Below are 15,523 nucleotides of genomic sequence, written 5' to 3'. Positions count from 1 at the left end.
CATCTTTAAGTAGTTACGTATGAAAATTGTCACAATATAAAGATTATTTTMTTTACCTGAGCTTCTTCAGGTACAGTATGACCTCCCTCCTATAAATAAAGGGAAATGAAGTAAATATAAAGGGGATAGACTTAAATAGCTAGAAATAGATACAGAAAAGTAAAAAAGTTTTTCCTTCTATTAACCTTTGCTGTTGTCTTTGCTTTTCCTTCGTACTCCCAAAATGTTTTTGGAACTGGACGACCCTTGATAACAGCTGGGATTTTAATTGTTGTGCCAGCACGACAAGAGAGAAAATCCTGTGCTCCAATATCAAGGAAGATTTCTGGTTCCTCTGCAAAAATATTTTAATGTATAATTTTTTAGACTGTTGAAAACAAATTTCTGCCAATACTGGGCTAAAACCCCAGCCGAGCATACATACTGCATGTTTATATGAGAACAGATTGAATGCTTCAGAAGTGAGGCTGGGAAGTGTATAAATAAAGTGAATCTGTTGCTGTCATTTCTTCATAAAACACACAGTATTTGGTCAGTATGACTGTAGGTGCTCATCAGTCATGGTCAYGCCACTTTCCAAAATACGTATCAATCATTTGTTACATTTTTGCATAATTATTTCATTGTTTTTGACTCGGACCTGATTGACATCTTGTGTGAAGAGTCGCAGTAGCAGGTGGCATTCAATAAGAATACCTAAATTAATTCCAAGAACTCTTACCTAGAATATCTTGGACAGGTATTTCGGATGTYGCAGGACTTGGTTCTGACTCTCCAGCAGCATTTACAGCTTTCACTCTRAATCGGTATTTTCTGAGTTCTTTCAAATTGGGAACAACACATTCACACGTAGGGAACAGTTTGTCTCCTTCATTCACCTTCTTCCAGTCAGCACTACCTTCTTCTTGCATTTCAACAATATATCCTTTTATTGGACTGCCACCATCCTTTTGTGGAGGCTTCCATGCAAGAGCTACAGTTGATTTAGTTTTGTCTTTGACTTCTGGGCAAGATGGTGGATCCGGAACAACTTGTAGCACAAAAGCAAGAGAGTTAGCGTCTGTATTTTTCTGAATAGCTTCTACAAGAATGCAAGTATTTTAATTTTTTCTATTGTGCCTAGAGYATATAATGCTAATCATACAAACATAGTCTAAATATATTTAAGAACCTGCATAGTAATTACATACTTTACACATATTACATAGGAATATTTAAGATAGAATGCATAAAGATTGAACGCTAATATTTTAACAATAAAGAAAAATAATACTTTAAAAATCAGATTTTGAACTTAAATAACTTCATTCAGCAACGCTTCTGTTGGGGCAATCACAGTTTACATAGAAGAGGGTAATAAAATTTAAATTAAGGCTAATTATCTTAAAAACAGTGAAAAAACAGCAGATCAAGAAACCACTTGGCATCAACAACATTTTTTTGGCTTAATGCAAACRTAAAGCTTTGGATTAGTTACACTAAATTCATTATGAATTGTGATAGTACATCGTGGTTCTAGTGTAGCATAATTTAATATAGTCCTTAAAAGAAGTCATAGAAGCTATATACTTACATATGGGATCTGCTGCTAAGGTAGGATCTGATGGTTCACTGGGAGGGCCAATTCCAGCAATATTTTCAGCCATAACTCTAAACTGGTATTCCACACCTTCAGCCAAACGAAGCACATTAAACTCTAGACCTTTTACTGATGGTTTTGTTACTGGCGCCCTGTTAACACGTGACCAGTAGACACCTCCCACTTCTCTCTTCTCTAGCCAGTAGCCAGTGATAGGGGCTCCACCGTTGTGCAGAGGAGGCTCCCAAGTCACCAGCATTGATGATCTAGTACGATCTAAAACTTTTGGCTTTCCAGGAGGCCCAGGAAGGCCATAGGGATCCTTAATAAGGACTTTTTCTGAAAGGCATTCATCACTTATTCCGTATTTGTTTACAGCCCGGACTCTAAATTGGTATTTTTCATTTGTTGCAAGATTCCATACCTGAAAAATAAGATTTCAGTCAYGATTTGGCTGCTTTCAGAATACACTTACTTGAAGTTAATGAAGTTTTTTGGCATTAAATTCTCTGTTTCGAAATCTCATTGACCTACCTATCTGTATGCAACTACACAGCTGTATGTAATGTCCTAGAGACACTCTCATTTTGTTTGCATAGAACCAAACATTAATAAAAATGGCATTATGTTTCTCTTTGCAGTTGGCAAAGCTATAAATAATTCTGGGAAATGGAAAAGGAATCTAAATTCAGATGAGTTTAAGTGGCAAGAAAAAATAATTTATTTTCTTTTGGTAGGTGAGGAAAATACACACACATGCGTGGGCAACATGCATCCAGTAATTCTGGACTCCGAACAGAGCACTAGCTCAGAGAGCTATGCAAGTAGCTGTTTTCATTGCATGTGTACTAGTGTTATTTTTTATGCATTCTGAAATATATAATAAAGATATTTTATAAATTACCCCAAATCTTCTCTCAACAACACTTTTGGAGACTTCTTCCCACTCAGATTTCTTCCTACTAGCATCGCGTTTCTCAATAATGTAATGGGTAATTTCACTACCACCATTATCAAGAGGAGCATCCCATGTCAAATAGCATGATTCAGCTTTAATATCAGAAACAGTAAGGTTTCTTGGTGGAGAAGGACGGTCTGTATGAAAGCAATAGAATACAGAATTATGTTAAGAAAACAGCAAAAGTATTTTAATAACTGTCATTTTATTAAAATGTTGCATCCTTACCATACACTTCAACGTGCACATTGCGAAATGCGACGCCAAGACGATTGGAAGCTCTCACAGTGTAAGTGCCTTTATCATCCCTCACTGCTGCAGGCAGGATTAGYTCAGTTTTAGCCTCACTTCTGGACAGTTCTTCCTTGGTTATCTTAAGTGCACTGGATGTTTGGTCAATTAAAGCTTCATTCTTATCCCATTCAATCTTTGGCATTGGCAGACCTGTCACGTCAGCAGGAATATTAACTGGTTCTCCTGCCTTTACTTTGATAGTATCCCCTCTCACAGCCAGGCGCAATGTGACAGTTGGAGGTACTGAAAAACAGAAAAAGAATTGACAGCATGAAGATGGAGAGGAAACAGAAAATTTTCCTTATAATCTTTCAGAGATGTTTGTATGGATTTCTTTACAGCAGATATACCTTCATCATCTTGTATAACTACATTGAGGGGCAGTGATGGTTCACTTTCTCCAATTGCATTAACAGCTTTGACACGGAATTCATACATGTGAAGCTCATCAAGATTTTCAACAAGAAGAGATGTGGTTGGGCAGAGCTTTTTGTTAACTCTTTCATAGTCTTTCGAATCATGTCTCCTCTTCTCGACAATGTATCCTAACACAGGACTACCACCGTCACTACGTGGAGGCTTCCAGTCAAGTGTAATGGTTGACTTTGTCCTCTCTGTGTACATGAACCTCTCAGGTGCTGTTGGAGGACCTATTAACACAGATAAATCATAATGGAAAAAATATATATATTAGACAAWTTTTAATTATATGAATACAGTAGCTCCACTAGCTCTGGCTTTTTAAAGTCACATCTTTTGTATGCAAAATATTTGAGTATGGTTATGGCTAGTAAAAAGTTTCTCTTGTATGCAGATAAAAAGGCAACAAGTAATATTTCAGTAGGCAATAGCATTTTTTTTACATAAAAAGCCATAGCAGTTTTACAGAACTGTTTTAGAGCTCTGACTTAAGTAACGAATCTCTTAAAGGCAGATACAGAGTAGGCATTAGGAAAATAAATGCACTACAATTACACTGAAAGCAATCCATGCAGCATTATTGGAATAACTACTACCTTATATCTATATAGGTTTAAATAATTAAAAAAATCATAAAGATAGTTATTTTACCTAATGGATCAACTGCAAGAATGGGTCCTATTTCAACAGGTGGACCGGTACCAAACTTATTCTTGGCACTGACACGGAATTTATATTCTTGCCCCTCGACTAGACCTGTAATATCACATTTAGATCTTTCTGTGTCTATAGCTAGTCTCCACGTATGCATTTTGGCATCTTTCCGTTCAACAATGAAGCCTATGATATCACTGCCTCCATCATCTTCAGGATCAGACCAGTTAAGCAAACACATTTTTCTGTTTGTGACCACTGGCTTTAGGTCAAGAACTGGCCCAGGAACATCTGTGAAAACAAAATCAAACCAGTATGATAAACTTCAAATTTCATTTCACCAAAATAAACTTCAATTGATGTCAGAGAATCTATTTCTTACCAAATACTTCTACTCTAGTTCCTGCAGATTTGGAACCACTGCTATTGGTAGCAGTAATTACATATCTTCCATGGTCTTTTCGTAATGCGTTCTTAATGGTTAGCTCAGATTTTGTGCCAACATTTTCAATAACAACTCGATCTTTATCTAATTCACGCTCCTCCACAATCCATGTAATGGTGGGAGTAGGACGCCCAGTCACGGTAGCAGGAATTTTAAGAGTTTGCCCAGCCATGATCTGAATGCCTGCTTTGACAGAAACATCCAGCTCAACAGTGGGAGGCTCTGCAGAAGAAAGCAAAATAGTTCATTAGTTCARGTATACCTTGCTGGACATTTCTTGAAATTTCTTGAAAATGGTGCAATTACAGTACCTCGAGGTTCTGCAACTGTTACGGGTTCTGTTTCACCAGGTGGTCCTTCTCCAGCTGCATTAAGTGCAGTAACTCGGAGTTTATAGTCTGCACCTTCTCTGATTTCTTTAACGGTGTACTGTCGAACCTTGATAGGTTTCTCTGTGCAACGTGACCATTCTTTTACCCCCAGCAGTTGTTTGTATACATGGTAACCAGTTATATCTCCACCACCATTATACATAGGAGGTTCCCATTCTAACTCAATAGAAGTTGAGCTTGTATCAGTAACCCTTGGAATGGGTGGACCAGGTGGCACTAAAAAAAAAAAATGTAAATCAGTGTTAAAGGCTATTAATCCTATTGCGTCATCTCTCTGCTACTAACTTCTGTTAAGGTACTTACTTATTGGGTCCTGTGCAGTTTTTGGATCTGATGGTGGACTAAATTTACCAGGGCCAGCTGCATTTTCAGCACATACTCTAAATATATAGGTTAACCCTTCCAAAAGTCCTTCAACTTTCATCTGCAGAGCATTCACAAGGTTCCTGTTGACCCGAGCCCAATGAGTGCTATTAATTTCACGTTTTTCAATCCAATATCCTATGATAGGGCTGCCGTTGTCTTTTGGTTCATTCCATTTAACCAACATACTGTTGCTGGTAACATCTTCCACCTCAGGCTTATTAGGTGGATCTGGTGGAGCTGGAAAAAAAAAAAGGTAATTTTGCCATCAATACTGTCTTATTCAGTGGTGAAATTTAATTTCATCTATTTTAACCTAGCAAGCTAAGGGAGAACAAAGATATGAGAAATGACTGAATTTAAGTCATTCTTAAATTCACCTAATCTCTTTCTTAGTAACCTTGACTACTAACAGTAATTAGTAATCAGTTAAACTTGATGTGGTTCCCCTTCTGGGAAGAATACCAGTTTATCGAACACAGAACATTAGGATTTAGAAGCTACTTTTTCAAGTGCAAAATTATTTCAGTGACAATTATTTCTGTACTATTAAAATGTGAACGCCTTTTAATAATTTCCTTTATCTCAATGGTATAAAATATGCAATAGATAATAAATACATTGCTCAAGCTTCTTCTAGGAAACATTCAGATAGATGAAGCTGAGTGTTTTGAAAGCTAATTTTAGAGTCATTTTCTAAAAGGACTGTGTTTCAAAATTAACACAATACTTACAGAAAGGATCTTTTGCTGTCATTGGTTTTGAAACACATGGTGGCCCTGCCCCAATTCTATTTTCCGCAAATACACGGAAGAGGTATTCTTTTCCTTCAATCAGTTTTGTCACATGGAATTTGCAATGTCTGAGTGTTGAACTGACAGTGACCCAGCCCATTTCAGCTTTTGTGTTGTCTTTCTTTTCCAGTACATAGTTCAAGATTTCACTTCCACCATCATCAAGGGGAGGCTCCCACTTGCAAATGACAGAATTTTTCCTCATATCTTCAAAAACAAAGTTGATTGGAGGCCCAGGYGTATCTGTTTATAAAGTAAGCAAAAATGATGAGCAATGGTACCTTCTTGCGCAGTTCTCATGCAATGCTCTGAACAAGAAAGTGTTTATGAGGACATTCACTACGTACCTAACACATTGACTTCACAGGAGGCCTTTGCAACACCATGATCATTTTCCACTTTAATTGTAAATGTACCATGGTCAGCTCTGATGGAGTCACGAATTGATAATATAGACTCTCCTTCTTTGTGATTGTCGATACTCATACGTTCTTGCAGTGAAAGCTGAAAAGGTTCCTCTTCTTCAGCTTCACCCTTCTTCTTCCTAGTATACTTTGTTACTCTCTTTCTGATTTCTTCTGGTCTGATAATTTCATCATTCCTCAGCCAAGTGATAGATGGATAAGGCGACCCAGAAATATGGGCCTCAAGTACGATCTCATCACCTCGCTTTACCTCTAGGCCAGACTGAAGGTTTGCAGCAAGGAAGACTTTTGGAGCATCTATAGTAATATAGAATGAAAATGGAGAGTACAGTCTTCCCACATGTTTGAGGCTGTATGGCAATTACAACAAGCACACAAATAAGCAAATCATACCAATAGGATCCACAGCTTTCACAAAAGGAGTAATACGAGAAGGCTCGCTGATGCCGGCAGCATTCTCAGCACGAACGCGGAACTGGTATTCCTTTCCTTCCTCAAGATCTTTCACTGGGTATGTTAATAGAGGTACCAGATAGTCATTGCACCTCTCCCACTTATCCTTGCCCTTAGCAAGCTTTTCTATTATGTAGCCCATAATCTTGCTTCCACCATCAAACAGGGGTGGTTTCCATGTAAGTGTTACTGATTTTGATGTTGGATTATGGACCTCAAGGTCAACAGGAGGATCTGGAGGTTCTGTAGAATAGCAGCAAAGAAGAGATCATATGAGAGATGAAACTATGGAGCATGCATTTAAAAATCAATCTGCTAGATCTTTTACTAATAAAAACTTACGTTTTGGATCTTCTGCAATGATTGGGTTTCTTAGTTCAAGATATTCACCTCCTCCAATCTTATTGACAGCTTTAACACGGAAGTAATATTCACAGTTTGGAATAAGATCTTTGACTTGCCAAGAAAGCTTGTTTTCACCAGACATGACTGGGATATACGTTCTACGACCAGCTTCTCTGCGTTCCAGAACGTAATGCAGAATAGGAGTACCACCATCAAACTCTGGAGGTTCCCAGGTTACCTTGCATGAATTCTTAGTTACATCACTTGCCTTAATGTCTTTACACTGTCCAGGTGGACCTGTTTTAAATAATGATAAGTAAATTTATAAATGCAACAACAACCAAAATAGATGGGAAACTCGTACAAATATGATGTTAGAGAGCATTTTTCTACTTTGTAGGAAGCAGACCAAAATCACAAAYGTTGGTTACACAGTATATATACGAATTTGTGTTCTTCAAGGTGAAAAATGTTAAGAATTCTTGTAGGACTATTTATATTTATATACTTTACTATCCATAAGATTTGGGGTTTGAGTAGCCACATACCAGCCAGGCCCATGTGGGGCAAAGTGGTTATTAGTTTGGATTTTGTAATAGTAAATGCATTTATGGCAATCTACGTGGTATTTGAGCTRAAGTGATTTCTCCGCATTTCAGAAAAAGAATGTTTCTATTCCTTTTTTCCGTCAATTGGAGGGGCTCAGATGGAGATAATTATCCCTTCCAAAATGGAAGAAGTCTAGWTACCTATGACTTTGACATTGACAGAGCCAGTTGTTGATGCCAGCTTGTTCTCCAATGTGATAGTGTAAACACCAGCATCAGCATGGACACTGTCTATGACTTCGAGCAATGCAGAGGTGTAGTCACTCTTCATCGTTGTTCTGTCACCAGCTTTCAGCTCTTTGCCATCTTTGTGCCATGTTATTGTTGGGGATGGAACAGCTCTGAAGGGTACCGGGATACTTAATTTCTGTCCTTTAACAACAACAATGTCACGTGTCTTGAGATCAATAGTTGGATTACCTATGAAAGTAAGCATAATATTATTAGAAAGTTGCCAAACACCTGAAGTCTTTTTTCATCATCAGTTACGCAAATCTGAAAAAAGTAAACCTATACTTACAGTCTGGGTCTTTGGCAACTACTTTTTCTGAGATATCTGATGGCTCACTAGCTCCAACAGCATTGACAGCTCTAACCCTCAGCACATACTCCTTGTCTGGAACAACACCTTCTTCCACTTTGCATTTTAGATCTTTTATTGGACGAGAATTGATGCGCATCCACTTTTCTGTTCCTGCTTCACACATCTCAACATTGTACCCAATAATAGGGCTTCCACCATTCTTTTCGGGTGGTTTCCATGCAATACAAATGTGCTTTCGACCTGCATCTGTGACATGTAAATCCTGAGGAGGTGAAGGAGGGCCTGCAAAAATGGAATAGGATTGTGTTATTTTTTCCTCCAGAGTATCTGTGCTACACAGCACACTGCTTCCATAATTAACATGCTGCATGTTATACTACTACGTACTTGTTGGATCTTCAATATGAATGAGGTCAGTTGGTTCACTCGGATGACCACAGCCAGCTTCGTTTTCTGCACGAACCTGGAACTGCACATCTGTGCCTTCAATGACATCAGTCACTCTGAAATTGCAGTCTGGACCAGCTGTTTTGCCAGCTTTTACCCAGCGGGTGGCTAGTTTTTCTTTCTTTTCAATAACATATCTGATAAATAGGGGAAAATACAATCAGGCACTTGAAATATGAACTCTTCTGATTTCATGCTCAATAAAATAGGCCAAAAGAGATTTGAATAACATAGCCAATGTAAAAATAGAGAGAGACAGGTGACAAACTCAGTGACCTTATCCTCACATATCAGCCACATTGTTCTGATAATTCTTGGATGTGATGGGGCTGTTATTATTGACAGACCCAATTTTGAGAGCCTGTTCCTGAACTTCTGCTTGTTCTCAAGTTTTGGAGAGCTACAGAGGTGAAGAAAAGAGCATCTAAGCTATCTCTGTATCTTTGCTGGTTTGGATCTCAGTAGTAAAGACTACCAAGCGTGTTTGCAGATTTGTTGTCATCTGGGAGGTCTTTAGCCATCAAAATTCCACCTATAATAGGCTATTGGAAAGCAATGCAAATTAAGTGGTTTAGGGTGTTGCTTCAGACAGATCTCTGTAGTTTTCAGTTTGTTTAGGGCAAGCTTACTGTGTTGGGGAAGGAGAGGAAGAGTGAAAATATAAAGAGGAAAAATCTAGCTTGGATTCAAGGAGACAGAYGAGATTTAGGGTAAATTTTGGAGGAGAGATACTTGAAAAAAACACAGAAAAGGAGAACTTAAAAGAAACAGAAGAGAAGAAAATAGTCTATTTGACAACCATAATGAAGAAGAGAGTAACATAAAAGAAACGAGGCTCTGTCATAGTTGATTTTACGTAGTTTGAATGAGAAACTTAGGTAGAAGGAAAATATACAGTATTATTTGGTAAATGGGGCCAAGTGACTGCAGCTCTGAAGGAGCCAGAGGCCTTGTCTGCATTGAAGCCAGTTGGACTTTGTGTACAACGTAATTTAATGTCACCGTTTTAGATGACATTTAGAGAATGGTTACACACATCCATTGTCCATGCAGATTATAATTTATATTTACAGAAATTACATTTTTTTGTAATCAAAATCTTAATATTGTGGCTGTATGGTTTCTATTTTACATCCCATTAGCCATTTAAAATATGTTCATTTAAATTTTAAATATTTTGAGAGAAACGTCTTGTTTTCATTTATGAAAAAAAAATCATCTAGAGGAAACATTATACAAACCTCTAATGATCTTACCTTTGAATTGGTCTGCCACCATCATTCTTAGGGGGTTCCCATTTCAAATCAACATGACCTTTTGTCACTTCAACTATTGTAAGAGCATACGGAGGGCCAGGGGTTGCTAAAGAAAAAAACGTATTCAAATTACAAGAAAAGGAACCCATTGAGTGGTTGCTGCTGATCAATCAATAAGCAAATCTGGAACTTACTGAAAGTATCTTTAGCAAGCACTGAATCTTCAATTTCACAGTAGTCGCTCTGTCCAATGGCATTTTCGGCAGCCACACGGAACACATACAAAGAGCCTTCAGTCAGCGGGCTCACGGTGTACTTAGTGTCTTTCACAGTGGTGTCAACTGTCTGCCAGCCTTTTCGTCTTACATCTCTCTTTTCGACAATGTAGTTGGTAATTGGGGAACCCCCATCTTTCTCTGGTACCGTCCATTTAAGATCTGCTGTGTTTTTCGTAATATTAATAACCTCAAGCCATCGAGGTGGTGAAGGAGGATCTATAAAATAGCGAAAGAAGGAAAAACAGGTTAGTCTATTCCTCCTCAGAGATACCTAGAATACAGGGAATTATACAATACAGAAACTGTTAAAACTTTCTATTTYCATAGCTAACATAGTACACTCCAATATTTCATAAGCCTACAAGAGTTTACCTGGTGACTACGGAAGTAGGTAGGTAGGCTTTTTATTTCTAAAGATAAGAGATAGTGAATTTGCAGTAGGAGCACATCATGAAACAGTACTCACAAAGCCTCTCCTTGCACAGCACAGGGTCACTGGGTTCACTGGGCTCACTCTCCCCAGCCTTGTTCACAGCTCTTACACGGAATGAATACTCTTGTTTCTCCATAAGCCCTTTGAGAAAATGTTCAGTTGTGGGAACTCCTTCAGCCACTCTCACCCACTCGTCTGTTCCGGTCTTTAATAATTCAATGACATAAGATTCAATCTTTGCCCCTCCGTCATGTTCTGGCTTTGTCCAGTTCAGGAATAATGATGTCTTGCCAACATCTTTCACAGTCGGCTTTCCAGGGGGCCACGGYGGATCTAGACAGAAGTCAGATAATAATTAGATCATTGAAAACAAAGAAATAATTTGATTTTGTGTTAAATTAATCCATGAAAAAAAATGTGTTTATTTTACCAATGGGATCTTTCACTAAGATTGGCTCTGTTTCCTTGCTTGGCTTTCCAGGTCCTGCTAGATTCTCTGCCAAGACACGGAACTTGTATTTCTTCTTGTTTGTAAGACCTTTAACTCTGCAATCAAAAGCAAATTTGATTAAACCAAATCTACTAATTCACTCATGTTTAAAACATTATTCCCTCTACTCTTTGTAGCATAATTTACTTAGAAAGCCTGAAAATACCTAAGGTAGTGCTAATGATGTTATATGAAAATGTGAGCATTCAAAATAGGCATATATTGTCAACAGTAAAATGGTATGCTGTCACATGGACATCAATGTTTTCAGAGCTATCATACATTTTTGCAAGTCCAATGATTGTTATTCAATACAAGTATCAGGAGGAAAAAAAGACATTTTTTTTGCCAAGTAGSTGCGTCAGATGCTTATACTCTTTTAGAATGTCTTATGAGCAATCACAGGGAGCAACTGAATACAAAGCATAGAAATTGTTAAGTATAATGATTTTTAAAAAAAGAAGAGATGATTCAGTACTCTATAAAGACATTCTTATTTAAAACTAATTATCAGAGAAAGAATACGTCACCAGATATTAGCTGAATCTAAGTTTATGGAAGCAAGCAAAAAAGAACAAGAACAGAGTAGAACTTGTTTAAAAGGTTATTGTTACATTTCTGCATCTCTGTTACTGGCTTCAGATTAAACTGATTATAGTCTTACTTGAATGTTGTATCTTTCACTGGCATTTTATTGCATTTTATCCATTTATCCTGCTCAGGATCATATCTTTCAACCCAGTAGCCAGTGATGGGGCTGCCACCATCTTCATCTGGTTCATTCCATGTTAGGGTCACTGAATCTTTAGTGACCTCCATAGGCTTGAGACCTGTTGGAGGGCCTGGTGGATCTGTAAAAATTAATAAATTAAAAAAAATATATATCATCACACATATGTATTTTTTCTTTYAATATATTGACATAATTTAACATTAATTTAATGCACTAACCAAATGAGTATTTAGCAATGATGGGGCTACACTGTGCTGGCTCCCCAATACCATACATGTTCTCGGCACTGACTCGGAACACATATTCTTTATGAGGAGTTAAATTGGTAGCTCTGAATTTTGTATCCTTAACAGTTGACGACAGCTTATGCCATATTTCACTGTCTGTAGCTCTTTTCTCAAGGACGTAGTTGGTAATTTTAGAACCCCCATCATCTCGGGGAGGATTCCATGTCAGAAGGCAGGATTCATTTGTAATTTCTGATACATCAAATGCAGCTGGTGGACCAGGTTTATCTATAGGGAAGAAGATATAAATGTTAATCTTTTCTGCTTCCATACCTCAGTACTAACTGATGATTTCTTTAAACAAAGGAAACTACATGCATACCGAGAACATTAACTTCAACAACAGCAGTAGCACGTCCACTGGAATTAACAGCTTCTATAATATAGGTTCCACTGTCGCTTCTCTTGCTATCTGTAATAGTGACTGTAGAATGATTAGGTGTGGTTTCAATGGTGATTCTATTGTCAGGTCTCAGAATTTTATCAGCCTTGGTCCAAGTAATCCGGGGTTCAGGCTTTCCAGTTACTTTAGCTGGCAGCTCAATTTTAGTTCCAGCTTTCACAGTAAGTCCAGCAAGCAGCTTCACATCTAAGAAAATTTCTGGGGCCTCTGATTCAGGAGAAAATTAAAATATTGTTATAGAAACAGCGTTTCAAAGACTGGTAAAAATAAAGCAGCTATTGTAATTCAGTGATTAATATAATTACCTTTTGCATCAATGGCCTGAATATCATCTGTTGGCTTGCTTGGTTTACTAGCTCCTATTCTGTTCAAAGCCTTCACACGATATGCATACCATTCTCCTTCGCTGAGTTTTGTTACTTCCATTCTGTTAGTTAAAAAAAAATCCAAATATTTAAAGTGGTAAGAATGGTATGTTTAGTTAAAATGATGCATCATCTGATTTTAATTCACTTACTTCGTTTCAGCAACAGGCTCGCCACATGTCTCCCACTTGTCTGTGCCACGCAGGCATTTTTCTACCAAATAGCCCTTGATGCGGGCACCACCATCATACTTGGGGGGYTCCCATGTTAAGAAGATTCCTTTTGATGTTGGATTTCTCCATTTAACATTCTCTGGTGGATCAGGCACCGCTGTTAAAAATTAAATATATATGAGACCTCAGAAACCAATCTAAGATATTTTGTCCATGTTATCTTAAAAAAACCAGCAAGATAAGACAATCTGAAAAGATCACTCACTTGCTGGTGCTGACATATTTACAGGTTCATCAATATATGCGGGTTCTCCTGGACCACATTTGTTGCATGCAGAAACTCTAAATAAATATTCTTTGCCTTGTATGAGGTCAGGTACAGTGAACTCTTGGTCAACAACATGATCCATAACCTAAGGAGAAGGAAGACTCCAAGGTATTTATTTAAAGTTTGTTCCCTAAGAGCAGTTGACCAAAATACTACACAAAATACAGCAGCATGTATAGAAACTGTATAGGAAATAGGAACTGAAATGAGAAAGAATGAACTTACTTTGGTCCATGTTTTCCGGCTTACTTCACGTTTTTCAATTAAATAGCCAGTCACTGGACTACCACCATCATCTTCTGGAGGTTCCCATGACAACTGCACTGTATTCCTGATTACGTCTAAAACTTTAAGTTCCCTTGGTGCACTTGGGCGATCTAAAAATCACACAAATTGTACTAATTATTTCATAATCAGGGTTTGTCAGATGATCTCTTGTTTCATTGGTCTACTGAAAGACTTATTCTACTTAGACACTCTTCCTTAAATGGCAAATTATTGTTTAATATACCTGTTTTACTGAAAGTTGTGTTATTTGTCATTATTAATTTGCCAATTAGATTTTAGCAAGTCAAATACGAAAGAGCAGTGGTAGAATATCAACATGTCCACTTACCAATGACATTAACACTAATTTCTCCTGAAACAGATGACACAGGATTTTCTAATTTTAAGGTGTAAATTCCCTTGTCTGGACGTTCACTTGGAGTAATTACAAGCTCTGCAAAGGCTGCAGTGGTCTTCATTGTTACACGATCACCCTTTTCTAAGACTTGGTCACCAAAAGACCACGTGGCAGTTGGCACAGGGTAGCCAGTGATAGGAACACGAATCTTGATTGGCTCTGGGACAAAAACTTCCAGTCCATCTTTAAATGCACTTAAGTCCATTGTAGGTCCAACTAGAAAAAGAGGAAAATAGATTCCATTAAATATTTTCAGATGTTCTGCTCAAGATAGCTGTGTTGAGAGGCTGATCCTGACAGCAYCTCAGACATCAGGAGCTGTCTAGGTCCAGCTGTCCCTTCTTACTCCTTACCCTCTTCCAGCTAGATATTTTTTAGAAATATTTGAGATCATAAGGTAGCTTAGCATTATCAGGTGGGAGATCTGTTTTACTCTTTTATATTAAAACTCCACATTATTTTGAATTTTTCTGTCCTATCTTTCTCTTATTCCATCTCCTCTACCTCCCACACAGCTAGATCAGGACACAAAAAGCCATGACTTGGTCTTCAGTCAATCTAATAGGTCTCTACCTAATATTGCAGCTAATTATCTGCAGAATTGGTTATAGAGGAGAAATAAGACAGAATTTCAAAGGCTCTAAGGCTCTCCCTACCAGCTGGCATCACAGTCATCTGGTGAAAGATATGGATATTGGACACATTATGCATGTTAGCTGTGTGTCTTGTCTGATTATTAATCCTTAATAAATAGAATACAGCTTACCAAAAGTGTCATCTGCAGTTAATGGCCCAATAGCCTCAGCTGGGTCAGACACACCAGCTGCATTTTCTGCTGAGACTCTGTAGTAATAGCTGGATCCTGGTTTCAATCCAGTTACCTAAAAAACACAAATACTCATTTAGTAACTAATGTTAAGGATGATCTGCACATTCTCAGTACTCTATTGACAAATGAAATATCCTACCTTAAAAGTAAGAGCAGGTACTAGCTTTGGGTTACAGCGGATCCATTTGTCTGTTCCTTCTTCCCGCCTTTCAACAATGTAGCCCAAGATTGGACTTCCTCCATCTTTTAGAGGCGGTTCCCATGTGAGCTGCACGGATGACTTAGTTTGATCTGAATGATCAAGGTTAATGGGAGGACTTGGTCTCTCTGAAAATAATTTTAGTGAAATAAATGTTAGCAACTGATAAAGGATTATAGTTCTGCATATAATCTGTCTGTATCTTAAAACATTATTTTTAAAGCCTTTGCATCGCCTTTTCTAAACCATTTTTCAGACTGAGATTGACTCCTAATTTCAGAGAAGAAATATTTGGAGTTCCTACTGGACCACGTGATAGCAAGGTACTTCTGACATGACGAAA

The 15,523-nt window shown here is 37.8% G+C and overlaps 1 protein-coding gene across 1 annotated transcript in view; it reads right to left on the bottom strand.

Moving 5' to 3' along the window:
* Window positions 1-15,523, bottom strand: part of LOC146600541 (titin-like) — a 242,582-nt gene that overhangs the window by 68,139 nt on the left and 158,920 nt on the right. The window contains exons 196-227 of the mRNA XM_085321165.1: window positions 15,121-15,308; window positions 14,919-15,033; window positions 14,084-14,368; window positions 13,693-13,844; window positions 13,405-13,552; window positions 13,119-13,296; window positions 12,907-13,028; window positions 12,521-12,808; window positions 12,130-12,426; window positions 11,843-12,029; window positions 11,119-11,234; window positions 10,722-11,021; window positions 10,172-10,471; window positions 9,978-10,083; window positions 8,662-8,858; window positions 8,251-8,556; window positions 7,872-8,150; window positions 7,120-7,419; window positions 6,718-7,020; window positions 6,247-6,621; window positions 5,840-6,142; window positions 5,046-5,345; window positions 4,662-4,958; window positions 4,288-4,572; window positions 3,903-4,196; window positions 3,182-3,481; window positions 2,766-3,074; window positions 2,484-2,674; window positions 1,574-2,003; window positions 722-1,030; window positions 186-334; window positions 57-89 (exon numbers count right to left, since the gene is read on the bottom strand). Of these exons, the coding sequence (XP_085177291.1) occupies window positions 57-89; window positions 186-334; window positions 722-1,030; window positions 1,574-2,003; window positions 2,484-2,674; window positions 2,766-3,074; window positions 3,182-3,481; window positions 3,903-4,196; window positions 4,288-4,572; window positions 4,662-4,958; window positions 5,046-5,345; window positions 5,840-6,142; window positions 6,247-6,621; window positions 6,718-7,020; window positions 7,120-7,419; window positions 7,872-8,150; window positions 8,251-8,556; window positions 8,662-8,858; window positions 9,978-10,083; window positions 10,172-10,471; window positions 10,722-11,021; window positions 11,119-11,234; window positions 11,843-12,029; window positions 12,130-12,426; window positions 12,521-12,808; window positions 12,907-13,028; window positions 13,119-13,296; window positions 13,405-13,552; window positions 13,693-13,844; window positions 14,084-14,368; window positions 14,919-15,033; window positions 15,121-15,308 (7,742 nt within the window). The remainder of the gene's footprint in view (window positions 1-56; window positions 90-185; window positions 335-721; window positions 1,031-1,573; window positions 2,004-2,483; window positions 2,675-2,765; window positions 3,075-3,181; window positions 3,482-3,902; window positions 4,197-4,287; window positions 4,573-4,661; window positions 4,959-5,045; window positions 5,346-5,839; window positions 6,143-6,246; window positions 6,622-6,717; window positions 7,021-7,119; window positions 7,420-7,871; window positions 8,151-8,250; window positions 8,557-8,661; window positions 8,859-9,977; window positions 10,084-10,171; window positions 10,472-10,721; window positions 11,022-11,118; window positions 11,235-11,842; window positions 12,030-12,129; window positions 12,427-12,520; window positions 12,809-12,906; window positions 13,029-13,118; window positions 13,297-13,404; window positions 13,553-13,692; window positions 13,845-14,083; window positions 14,369-14,918; window positions 15,034-15,120; window positions 15,309-15,523) is intronic.

Source organism: Rhea americana, unplaced genomic scaffold (genome assembly GCF_003343005.1).
Source record: "Rhea americana isolate MKP2758 unplaced genomic scaffold, rheAme1 scaffold_12, whole genome shotgun sequence".
Taxonomy (NCBI): domain Eukaryota; kingdom Metazoa; phylum Chordata; class Aves; order Rheiformes; family Rheidae; genus Rhea; species Rhea americana.
This window is presented reverse-complemented; position numbering and strand designations above follow the sequence as displayed.